This window comes from Drosophila tropicalis, unplaced genomic scaffold (assembly GCF_018151085.1).
Source record: "Drosophila tropicalis isolate 14030-0801.00 unplaced genomic scaffold, ASM1815108v1 contig_658, whole genome shotgun sequence".
Lineage (NCBI taxonomy): Eukaryota > Metazoa > Arthropoda > Insecta > Diptera > Drosophilidae > Drosophila > Drosophila tropicalis.
Window position 1 is genome coordinate 398,201 of NW_027173139.1, and position 13,570 is coordinate 411,770.

Sequence of the window (13,570 nt, forward strand, 5' to 3'; positions counted from 1 at the left end):
GGAAATAATGAAGATATTAAGAAAGTTCAAAGTTCGTGACTTAGCAGGTTGTATGGGATCTAGTCAGCTGATCTTAATCAAATTTGGCACAAATATTAATAGGAACACAAAACTGAAAAATACCAACTTTTATAACAAAAGCTATAAATATAATTAAGTTATTGAAAGTCACTGTTCGTGACTAGGCCGTTTGTGTGGGAGCTATATGATATAGTCACCCGATCTTGATCAAATTTAGCATAGTCGCTTATAGGCGTAGTAAACTCTCTAATATTAAGTTTCACGACAATAGCACAGAAAATAACGAAGTTATTGAGAAAAGTCACTGTTTGTGAATTTGGCGTTTGTATGGGAGCTATATGATATAGTGGTCCGATCCGGCTGAATCCGAGATATACAACCCCTGCAGTATATACAAGCCTACGTGCAACGTCAGCTCTGTAGCTCTTACGGTCTAGGAGGAGTTTGCGTTGATCCATACGGACGGAAGGAGGGACATGGCTATTTGAACTCGTCTCATCGTGCTGATCAAGAATATATATACTTTGTATGGTCGGAGATGCTTCGTTCTATGCGTTGCACACTTCTGACCAAAATTAATATACCCTTTTTGCAAGGGTATAAAAATGGCAGATACAAAAAGAGAAACACACATATATTTATATATAGAAAAACTATTTAGTTTTAGAAAAAAAAAATCATATTATAAGGAGTCCTGGAGTACTCCAGTCGGATAGGCCGAATTGTAGCAATTGTGTATTAGTAATACACAAAGCAATAAGTAATACATGTTTAATAACGAATAGACAGTAAGTATAGACATACATAATTATAAGCAAGCAAGAACAAAAGAGAATAAATAAAGAACAATCTGAGTTTGACATTGAACAAGCAAGCATCGTGTGTGACTACACTAGGTCTGAAGAAACTCGCACTTAGCTAATCTTAACACATTTGTTTACAACCAATCTGTAAAATATTTCTTTTAAAATTTCTAGATGCATATCGAAATCTTTTGTTGCTACCATAATGTCGTCTAAATATATGATAACTTTTTCATTTCGGTTATCCGATTTCAGACAGTTAAATCGGTTAAAGATATAAGGGTAAGAAAAAAACATATGTATGGGAGCTATATGATATAATGAATCCGAGATATACAACCCCTGCAGTATATACAAGTTTGCGTTGATCCAGACGGACGGACGGACGGACATGGCTATTTGAACTCGTCTCGTCGTGCTGATCAAGAATATATATACTTTGTATGGTCGGAGATGCTTCGTTCTATGCGTTGCACACTTCTGACCAAAATTAATATACCCTTTTTGCAAGGGTATAAAAAGGAGAATGTAAATAAGTCAAATATTGAATCAATTAAAGTCTCGTTAAGGTTATATTAAATAATTCAAGTCGAGAGTAACGTAAAATAGAGTAAATGTAAAAGCAAAGTGAGTGAAAGGAGTTTAATGGTGGTCATAAAGCGCGAAGGAGAAATCATCATATAAACACCCTCCCACAGTGCATCGATGGAAGGCCTTTCAGCGAATAAATTATGGGGTAAGTGCGTAGTGTATTAAGCAGTATCAATTCGGAGACTTTCAACCAAGTTTTTGCGAACTATGGAGGATGGTAGTCAATTGACACTCTGATTTGTTGATGTAATTTCTGTTTCAGCGTTTTGTGATCAACCAAATAATTAAATTAAATTAAAAAAAAAAATTGATTTCCGTAAATAATGTTTGACTTGAAGAGCAATTAAAAGCAAGGAGTGAATTTGTGCGACTTGAAAATTTAAAATAAGATGAATAATTACAAGTAAAAATGTTAACTTGATTCATTTGATATTCCTTCTATATTTTTTTTTATTCCATAATATTCTACAATAATTAATAATGTGTAACTAGTAAGCTCTCTTTTATACTACTAGTTTTAGTCCCTCTTATTCAATAGTTTAATTTACTTTGTGTTCCATTGTTTTGCAAGTCTGAAAGTTCTGAATCTCAAAATTAAAATGTCATACCAGACCAGCTGTTTAAAATTAGTCTGTAAATATTTCTTTAAAATTTATTGTGTACAATAAGAAATGCTTCTATCTGAAATTATAATGAATTTGAATATGATTGCTTAAGCTTTATAATTAATTTTCCTAGTGACATGGGTACATGAGTTGATATCGATCAGTTTTTTTGGGAATCTTTACAAATGACAACAAAGATTCATGGTTGGGAGGGTATAGAACTGACAAGGTCCATCTACATCTTGACCTCAGTAACCGCTAGCTTGTGAACAAAAGGATACACCTTCATTTCTTTCGTCTTTTTTATTAACATGAATTCTTTACTGTGTTCGTAAGTATTTTCTGCCAGTCATTCGATTTTCATTTAAAGTTAGTTTCAGTAGATATCCTAATAATATTAAATTTTATAATTAAAGGTAGAGATTCAGCAAACAACCCCCCACCCCGCAAGAGATACGGAACCAGGATCTCAATCTGCTGCAATTCACCTACCTAGAACCGATTATATAAAAATTATGGCGCGCAACGAGAAACCGAATAGGAAGGTTACATAAAATTTTTGGCGCCCAACGTGGGGCAGGATAAAAGCATACTCAACTCCTTGACAATTAGATATAGACAAGAAGTTCATTAAAGTTACGGCATGTGGTTATTTTGACAGCAGACCACATTAGAAGTATGTAGTTCTACCCTATATATCAGTTTAAAATTTTTCGTCGATCTTTTGTTTGTTTTTACGATGAGGTAGCTTCTTTGATTGACAAGTTCGGTATAAAGTTTGAGGAAGAGGAGTTGATGGAAATTTTACAAAATAACCTGTTGCCAGAGATACGACAAAAGTTACTATATCAATCCATCGCATCAATAGGTCACCTTCCTACAGATGCAGGAAAATCTAACACAAGAGCTCAGCCCTCAAGTAAAAGGAATTTCTAACGCCAAAGCGAATGGACGCAGATAAATTTTAGAAATTCAAGGAGAGGAGACCGAGGATAATAAAATAGTTCTGGAACTATTTTATTATCCTCGGTCTCTCTTCTTGAATTTCTAACAAGGGGGTCTGGACCCAGACGAGCAATATGAAGTTGCCGCTGTGCAAGGGAAGTTCGTTTGTTGGAATTGTCGCGAAGCCGGTCACACATGGCAAAACTGTCTAGAGGAACGCACCATTTTTTGTTACGGTTGCGGCACGACCCAAGTTAACAAGAATCAATGTCAAGATTGTATAAAAAGGTTATCGGAAAACCGACCGAAGGGTGCATCCAGACAACGTCGGATGCTCCCGCAATAGTTACATCAAACTCGGAAAACGTTCAACAAAGTATAAACATTGTGAATCACAAAGTAAACGTACGAAAGTCTCACAAACTCCCACTAAGATTTTTGTCATATCCTGAGCGTTTACAACATTATCTTACTGTTCAAGACAGAATTTTCAGATCTGACCAACCCTTGTCTAAACGCACGTTAAGACTAAGGAAATATTATGATCACGCAAGACAAACCAGGAAACTTTTTGTTGCAACAACTTTTAGAAACGACAACGATAATAGGAGCTATGCAGAAGTCTCATTTCTTACGTTCACAGAATTAGGTTTATTGGATACCGGTGCCATCATTAGTTGTATAGACTCGGATTTAGCACAAACAGATTTTTCACATTTTCCCCAATTTGTAAAAACTAAAGGTCAAGTGCGCACAGCGGACGGATACAGCCAAAATGTGTTTGGTATGTTAGAAGTGATAGTACGGTACGGTAGATTGGAAAGAATGTTGAAATTATTTGTAATTCCCACGTTGAAGATTAATATTAGGTCATGATTTTTTGAGAATTTTCGAACTTGCCCCGTCTATAATAAGTTCGATCGAGATTGGTTCTGAAAAGAAGTTAGAGACTGACCCTAGTTCTTATTCTCTCACGTATTCCCAAATTAGACAGCTTGAAGCCGTCAAGCAAATGTTTCCCAATGCAAGTCATCACCTCCAAACCAGTAAAACAACGTTTTTACGCTATTAATCCCGCTGTTGAAAAATTAGTATACACGGAAATTGATCGTATGATTCAACTAGGAGTTATCAAACCAGCTGTTATCGCCTGGAGCTCTCCTATTCGACCAGTAATAAAGCCCAATAAAGTGCGACTGTGCTTAGACGCTCGCAAGTTAAATGCAGTCACAATTAAGGATGCTTATCCTTTGCCCAGCATTGACAGTATTTTTTCAAGATTACCCAAATATTATTTCCAAAATCGATTTAAAGGATGCCTATTGGCAAATAGAATTAACGGAAGCATCCAAACCTCTTACTGCATTTACAGTACCAGGAAGACCATTGTATCAATTCAAAGTTATGCCTTTCGGCCTTTGTAATGCCACATCTACTATGAGTCGTCTAATGGATGAAGTAGTCCCTGCTGACCTTCGCCATTGTGTATTTTGCTATTTAGATGATCTGTGTATAATTTTAGAGGATTTCTCATCTCATCTTTCGGTGTTAGCAAGAATTGCGGAACAATTGCAGAAAGCTAATCTGTCCATTAACATAGAGAAAAGTCAGTTTTTTGTCGCAAGCATTAGTTATTTAGGATATGTAATAGACAGTAAAGGTATTTGCACCGATCCGTCAAAGATTGAATGTATTAAAAATTGGCCACCACCTAGGAATTTGAAACAAACTAGGATTTCTTGGAGTTTGCGGTTGGTATCGCCGTTTTATACCGAATTTTGCCGATCTCACTTATCCTATAACGGAACTGTTGTCAACAAAAAGAAATTTTGTTTGGACTCCGGAAGCTCAAGCTTCTATGAATAACTTCTATTAACTTCTGCCCCTATTCTACAAAACCCGGGCTTTAATAAGAAATTTTTCATTTTTCTGCAATTCACCTACCGCCTTCTTTTGGTTATCGATAGATTTATTGTCGCTGTGATAGGAGAACCGATTATATAAAAATTTTGGCGCGCAACGAGAAACCGAATAGGAAGGTTACATATTGATTAATTGTTCTTCGTAAAGTGTTGTTTAGAACATGTTCTACTATATCCCAATGTAAATGTGTCTACCAATTTTGCTATCATCGATCCTAAACTCCGGTGAATTAAAAATCAAGTAATAAGTTCTCGTGAAATTCTCAAGTTTATGTCTCAGGAGACATCTTTTCTAGTCATTTGTAGAGTATCTTAGATAGAATTGAAAACAAAAAAACTTGCTAGATTTCATAACTCTTAATTAGCTGAACTGAAAGCAAACTAGAGAAGATATATAGACGATTCAGTTCTGTTCCGTTCTGATCTGTTATGTTATGTTTCTGTTGGTTGTCTGTGTGCGAAACTGGTTTGTTGAAGCGGACTGGAGGCGGAGGCTAACTGTTGCCGACCTGTCAGATGGCATGACAAATTATGCATAAGCAGACCATGTCTCAGATTCGGTTTCACAAAAATTTTACACAATTAACGACGAGCAAATTTATGTGGATATGTTTAGCTCTCTGGAGTTTACAGGGGAAATTACAATTAAGAATTATGACGAATGACCATGACCCTTAAGACATTCTGGAATTTGGTTAATTCGTTCTAATAGTGGACAACGGAGTAACAGCATCGCTGGGTTGTTGCTTCAGCATAAAGATCTTAAACACACGCCCAAGCCATGTGCTAATGATCTAAACACAAACTAACCCTCACATCCGTGTACATCAGAATCACACATAGAAAAGGGACAGACAGATATAGTTACTTTAGAATAGTGGGGAAGCCTGATTCTTATAGCGCCCCCCGCTTAGGACATTCTGGCGGTTCCTTGTAGCACCAATCGCTCAGAGAATCCATGAATAGTAGGCCGCTGACAGGTCCAGGTCTTGATCTGGATGCTGTAGCCCTGCTGCTTCTTTCGCATGGCTGCCTGATACTGCTGCCAATTCTTGTGGACATTGACGAAGGAGTAGCTGGTGTCCACCGCGGGAGAATTCATCTTATGGTGGCTATCATACTGTGAACGCAGCGGCTCCTTATGCAATACCTGATACGCCTCGCATACCCTCACAAACTTCTCCGGGTTTCCAGTTTTTGTATTAGCGTCTGGATGATATTTCTTCGATAACTCAATAAAAGCCCGTTTGATCTCCTGGTTATCGGAATTTCTCGGTATATTCAGGACATCATAGTAGTTCTCCTTGTAGCATGCCCCTTCATGCATATGGGCGAGCCTGGCTGGATAATAGCCTAGGCATCGGGCCGAATTGATACGTCATTTGCATGGCTCTAAACATTTTACGTAAATTTGATGAAAACCGAAAAAAAATGTTACCAAAATAAAAAAAAAAAAAAAAATTCAGAGAAAATTAAAAACTATGCTTGAGAAAAGTAAGGACAGTAACTGAACTTATAAATTTGGATCTGACTTGACTTATGGACAACAAACTGTCAGAGGTAACTAAGATGGAAAAATATTGAACAAAAATAGAAATCCAGCAAGGCGATCAAGTATACCAGTCCAGTGTACCACCAAATTGCTCTCGTTTCGACACGAGCATGACCAATTTGGGCAGAACTGCCGGGTGTTTTTTCTTAGCCTTATATCTTTAACCGATTTAACTGTCTGAAATCGGATAACCGAAATGAAAAAGGTATCATATATTTAGACGACATTATGGTAGCAACAAATATTTCGATAAGCATCTTTTCCTGTCTCTCGTTCGTCCCACGTAGCTCTGCTTTGTAGTCCTTTTCGATGTTTAATAGCCTTACAGCCAAATTCCTTTGGAAATTCTCCACCTGCACTATCCAATATCGAAACTTATCGCCAACCTTAAAGTTGTTGCAACTGCCAATGGTTGATCACACCGCCACCACTAACGCAGTTCACTCCTAGAACTCAACGCTAGTCTCTGTCGTTCTCCGTCACAGCTAACGCAGTTTCGTTTCACTCGGTTCCCCTTGTTAGAACTCAACGCTATTTTCTGTTTTTTCTCCGCCACCACTAACGCAGTTCACTCCTAGAACTCAACGCTACTCTCTGTTGTTCTCCGCCACCGCTAACGCAGTTCGCTCCTAGAACTCAACGCTAGTCTCTGGAAAATTCCAAATTCCGTTTTCTCCAACCCTGGCTAACCACTGTACACTCCTCCAGCAGCTAACTCAGCTTCTGTTGCTTACGCCGTTACCACCAGATGTCCACCGCCACCACTAACGCAGTTCACTCCTAGAACTGAACGCTAGTCTCTGTAGAATTCAAGCTTCGATGCCTCCAGCCCTGGCTAACCGCTGTACACTTCTCCAGCAGTTAACACAGCCTCGAAACGTTTTTGCCACCAACACTGGTAAATTACTGTACACTTCTCCAGCAATTTTCACAGCCTCTAAACGTTTTTGCACCAACACTGGTAAATTACTGTACACTTCTCCAGAAATATACACAGCCTCCGTTGTAGCCGCCTTGTATCGATTTCGCAACCTTGAATCAATCTTGCAACCGGAATCGTCACATTCTCTCTAGAGCCGTACACTTCTCCAGCGCTCTCTATTGTGCACTTCGATCCGTTCCTGCCTTGCCTTTTGATTGCTGGTGTATCCCAATGGCACCTTCTTCGGCAAAACTTCTCACGATTGTTCTGTCATGTGCTGCGAAAATTCCGGAACCACCTTCCTGATCAGCTTTCTCACTCCTTCTGCAGTTGCCTTATCTCAGCGTCTCTTGCTGTCTCGCTAATCGGTCGAATTTTCAAGTTTATTGTCGCTCGCCGATACCGCGCTTTTACTGCAGCTATCTCGCTTCCACTCACTGAAACGACGGTTTTCTCGAGGCAGCGTCACTTGCTGTCTCCTTCCTTCTCAGAATTTCACAAGTTTTAACGAAATTGTTTCACTTTTAATCTGCCATCCCGGGTGAGCCCCCCAATTTGTGGTATTTTTTTTATATTCCGGTTTCGGTTATTGGCAATGATATTAGTGTTACAAATTTACACATACATATGTGCAGATACACACAAACTAACATATACGGGGAGGTACATTTTTATTTAGCGTCGACAGAAGAAATGAAATCTAAATCTATTTGCAAAATCATTTGAATTATTTACTGTGACACATCAGTCAACACACAAAAAAATAAAAATTAAACAAAGTATATACACATATACAGACATTCATCTGGGTCTCTTTGATTCGAGGAATTAAGAACTTGGTTTTGTTCAACGAATCAAAAATACACTTTATAATTAAAATATACTAAGCTCTTGCTTAATATAAGTATTTCTATCTTTAACTAAATCTCGAGTATAGAAGGGGTTAGTGCCCTTGCCCTAGTCTCAAATTTACAAATTTTCTTGTTTGTTAATCATCAAGTGTTTCAAAGGGTATAGGAAGTTTCGAAGCAGCCTACCCAACGAGATGGCAATGAATAGATCTAGAATTAGAATTGACTATGAACACTAGATACTCTCTTCGAAATCCAAAAAAAATTTGGCTATACCCTGACATTTAGAAGAATTTAAACGAAACTTGGCGAAAATATAATATAATCCAACCAACATACAGAGTCACAAAGATAAGGATCGATTAATCTCCAAGGTTTAGAAAATGTCTTCAAATTTGGTTTGAAGCTTTGATTGGGTCCTTTCACAAAACTTTTCAGTTCTGTTCCGTTCTGATCTGTTATGTGTAGTAGGCTACATATAAATCCCCTGGTCTACGTATGTATATAATACTTATTTACTTACTTTAATAATAACGCTAAACCAATACATATATAAAATAACCCTATTGTATAAGCGATAACCTGTATTATGTATCAACGCTGTGATATCGATGACCTTTTAAGACAACGCTGATACCTTCTTCCTATCTGAAAAGCTTGCAGCGACCAGACGTGCATTTTAGAAAAACCATAAAATATTAATCCATCCATTGTGAATTGATATTAAATCTGAGAAAATAATAAACGATTATAACTCTTACAATCTCAGAAGTGGTTCTTACTCGCCATGAACGAAGTTAACTTTAATTTGTGTTCCGTAGTGTTTTTTAAGCAGTGGCTACGGAGTCTCGGTCTGCCTACAACGGGCTCTAGAGCCGAAATTATGGGCCGTCTGCTTGAAATTCCTCTAGAGCAGCGGAGTCTCAGCAAGCTGAAAATGTTGAGTAGGAGGGAAACTGTGATCAGCCCCTAGCTCAACACGTGGATGCAGAACTGCCGATGATGAGGAGATTGAAGCAGTCGAACAACAAATCGGCGCTCAGCCGGAACAAGTGGAAGCATTAAGGGATGAAGCTGCAACATTGGCATTAAACGATGAAGCTGCAACATTGGTACAGTTGCGTGAGGAGCTCAATGCTGCGAGAGTCATGCTACAGAGGTTGTGTCTCGAGGTTTCAGATCGAGCACAGTGCAATCTTTCAGTCGATTGCCTTGACATTAATGACGTCAACATCCACAGTGGCAACGCTCTAAAAGACAGCAAATGCAGTGGCAACGCTGGAAATATCAACGACCACATTGGCACCGCCAAATATAGTAGTGTTGAACAGCGATCCAACCAAAAGATAGACAAGTTATTGGATTCACCAGCAGCAGCTCTGTCGCTAGCAAAGGAAGTCGCTATGGATTATAATGGGGACAACAGTGCGACACGTATTCTCGAGCCGGTCGATCAGCTGAATTTTGGTTCTTATTTTGATGAAAAGATGAGGCTGGCTGATGACATCAACATCGATATGGAGGAGCTGTTGGAGTGCATCATTGACGGGATATCATCCAAAAGTTTGCGCGATCAAGCACGTATCCAGTGTTTTTCGGATCCAAGGCAAATCCTTCAGGCGTTTTCATCAGTGCGTCTACCGGAGTTAAAGAAACATCCTATTCCACACAATCGGGCAGAGAGTCTTATAACAGCGTCAATAAGGATGTGCGTTGCGTGAATTGCAATTCTAAGGGTCATCTAGCAATTGATTGTCATAAACCGAAAAGGGAGCGAGGATCTTGCTACGCTTGTGGTGCTTTTGGCCATTTTGTTGCCCAATGTCACGAAGACATTGGAAGAGTGCGACTGGCAACCAATATGTAAGAATATTCAATATATATTTTGTCAAAAATCTAGATCTCCATTAATTGCAGCGTGCCTCCTAGACTCTGGAAGCTCTATTTCTTTTGTTAAAAAACGTCATATATCAAATCACCTAACACTGGAGCCAGTATTGAAAGAATATTTCGGTTTAAATCAAAGCCAATTAAACATATTTGGAAAAACCTTATGTTATGTATTGAAAGGATCAATAAAATGTTATTTTTATTTAAATGTAGTACCGAATGAGTCTATGAGTCACGATGTAGTTCTTGGAAGAGACTTTTTAGCGGCATGTAATTTGAAATTTAATCTAAGCGCACTGAAATTGGTTACAGTACAAAAAGTGGAGACTGAAAACAGAGAAGATACAAATAATTCTAACTTAAAATATAGTAAACAGTTAGATGAGAAAGTTACAAAACAGTTAGATGAGACAGTTACAAAACAGTTAGATGAGACAGTTACAAAACAGTTAGTTGAAACAATCAGTATACAATTAGATGAAACATTTAGTAAACAAGTAGATAAAATAGTAAGTAAACAGTTAGATGAAACAGTTTGTATAGAATTAAATAAAACAGATAACACAGAGTTAGAGGAAAAAGATAGGATACAGTCTGATAGGACGTTAAATGAACAGAGACACGAAATACTTACTATTCAATCAAATAAAAAATTTATTGAGGAAGAATTAGAAAAAGTCGTGAATGACTTATCAAATATTAATTATTTGAAGACACAGTTGAAGATTTTAATTGGGACGAAAAACTGAATTATGATACCAAATGTAAACTAAGACAAATAATTAAAATTTATTCCTTAAATGCGACAATCCCAGAAGAGCCAATGACTAGATGTGAAATCAAATTAAATTTAGAAAAATCGAAACCCATTAGTTGTTCTCCCAGACGCCTTTCATATACAGAAAAAGATTTGTCTCGTGATCTTCTTTACGCAGTTGTCTTCTTACGTGTAGTCTTCCTTACGCAGTTGTCTTCTTACGTGTCGTCTTCTTTACGTCTTAGCTTCTTCTCACTCACACACACACAATGTTGGATGGATGATGCCTTCTGACTGTGCATGTAGTGGTGAATCGGGTCGTCTTGTCTTGATCTGGTACTCCTCGTATTAGCAGCCACTCTCCGTGTGACTCCTAGTCCGATCTCTGCTCCAGGTTACTTCTTCGCTTGCATGAATGATTGGATAGCGCCGAATCCAAGCAAGTTCAATTTTTCTCCTCGTTTTGTCCCTCTCTGAACAAATTTTTGTCGTCTTCCGTCTTTTGATGCTCTTCGTGTTCGTCTCTGAAGCAAATTTTCGTCTTTGGGAAGTTGTTCGTCTTTCAAATATTTTCGTCTTTGTTCTTGCTTTTTCTCATTTTGTTCCTCTCTGAACAAAATTGTCGTCTTTTAAGCGTTACTCATCTTTTCATCTTTGTTGTTATTTTTCATGTGTTCGTCTCTTTTCTTGTCTTTCGGTGGTGAAATTAAAGCACGCATTTTATTTTGTCTCGCTTGCTCTCATGTTTCCTTATGTTGGCGTCACTCTTGCAATTACGCGCGATTTCTTCATAAAGTTTTCTCTCTCACTCGCTCTTTGTTACTATCCCGGTTGAGCCCCCAAAATGTAGAAAGGCTGAGTCCACTGGACCAGAATAAAATATACTCTTCACACCACTTGCACTTACACTTGCTTTTATGTATGTATCTTAGCTTATCATTTTTATTTAATTATTAACAAAAGAAAAAGAAACCATCTTATTGAACACTTTTAATTAAACGAGACCAACACAACCTTTTCGTCCAGCAACTCAAGCTCTTCCCTCTCCCTTTCCGATTGACCATCTATCGATATCTATCCAACTAATATCGTTATCGGCATTCTGATACCATTAGGGGTTCTCACGCAATCCTACATATATATAATATATTAATTCATTAAAATTCTTATAAATTTTTGGGACTAAAATAAATAGAAGAACAATTTTTGTATAAATGTATACATTTAATGCATTTTGCGCTATTGTTAAATATAATTCAAATAAGTATATAAAAGTTGACAAGAAAACAAATGATCCGCCAAGAAACTAAAGTTTTATTTTACATAAAAATCAATTATCAGTTATGTTTATCAAACTACTGCTCTAGTTTTATATCTTCATCTTCAAAAACGAAAACAAAAATTAAAAATTCAGAAAAATCACAAAATTTGATTCAATCTAAGCAATCGTTGCTTGAAGTTCTCATTTGACCTATGAGAGCTACACGTTACTTGCTCAGTATATTTTATAGTTTCAATTCGAACACAACCAAAAAATTTCTCTAATCTCACAACAAAATTGAATTTTATTTTTTGAGATTTTTTTTTAGAGAAATTATTAAGATCCTTTCGGCTAGAAAACAAAAACAATCAACCAAATTTTCTATCTACACAATGGCTTATGTTCCACTACGGGGTTTCATACCTGTGTTGGTGCGCACTATCGTCCCAATGATCGGACGTGCCCTGACCCAGCGTGGAAGCCAGACTGAGACAAAGAACGAAGTGCGTAAAGGATTGATGGCCACTCGTCAGATTTCGTTCATTGACGTTTCCAAAGTCAAGGTGATAAATCATATCGATTAATAAAGAAGCAAAATATTACTGTCCTATTTCAGATGAACACTCAGCGTCCCTTCTATCGCTTTTCCAACTTTCAAGATTAATAGCATAAAGATAAAATATATAAAAAGACGTTTCCATTCCCAACCAAAATTGGAAAGATGTGAAGAAAAAAATTTTCTATATTATCATGTCGCGGAATTGGCTATAATATTTGTACTTATGGGACAAGACTTTTCAATATTCCTTATTAAAAAGTGGACTGAAAACGTTCCAAAGCATATTCTCCATAATTCCAAATATAAATGTCTAACTAAATTGTGCGGCGATTTTCTTTGATCTTTCTCTCTTTCTATATGTAGAAACGTAGTCCTTTCTATTTTTATCAGCCTTTATCAGCTATTCTTCATGAAGTTTCAAGACTCAATGTGCCTTAACATATGAAATCAAGTTGGATTAAGCATTCTTCATTTAGATGATACTAAAGGGAACCTAATTTATTATCTGTGCTACTGATAAATTTACTATTCCAATTGGATGATTAATAAAATTTTCAAATCCATTTCGGTTTGATTTTTCATTCACATTTCTTTAGTTCTCTTATGTACTTGTTTTTGGTGAACCCTTTTGATTTTATTTTTTTTTTCTCTGTTTATATATGAATGGTATATTATATTTTGGAATGTTCCCCAGATGAGACTCATATGCCACGATTCATTATAATCATTTTGTGGCATGTGTTTGGTGGCGTCATCGTGGCAAAGAGTAGACCACCTGGGAGCAACTTAACTTCACTAGATTTTGGGATATGCACACATACATCTTTTGATTCAGATCAGTTGTGAAGCTTGATCCATCTCACTTCATCCCTTTTTGTGGTGTGTGCTGTT

General features: G+C 37.2%; 1 protein-coding gene and 1 long non-coding RNA gene across 2 annotated transcripts; one reads left to right on the forward strand and one right to left on the reverse strand.

The window, feature by feature from the left end:
* Positions 1-5,797: 5,797 nt before the first annotated feature.
* LOC137578711 (uncharacterized) lies at positions 5,798-6,214 on the reverse strand. The gene has a single exon (XM_068292275.1). It carries the CDS (start codon positions 6,212-6,214, stop codon positions 5,798-5,800), a length of 417 nt encoding a protein of 138 aa, XP_068148376.1.
* A 5,933-nt stretch (positions 6,215-12,147) lies between these two features.
* Positions 12,148-12,998, forward strand: LOC137578712 (uncharacterized). The gene is made up of 2 exons (XR_011032749.1): positions 12,148-12,683; positions 12,737-12,998. It is a non-coding gene; the product is annotated as an uncharacterized lncRNA (long non-coding RNA).
* The last annotated feature ends 572 nt before the right edge of the window (positions 12,999-13,570 follow it).

What these genes read in the sequence shown, in the direction of transcription:
- LOC137578711 (XM_068292275.1), bottom strand. Translation starts at nt 6,214, where the DNA reads ATGCATGAAGGGGCATGCTACAAGGAGAACTACTATGATGTCCTGAAT.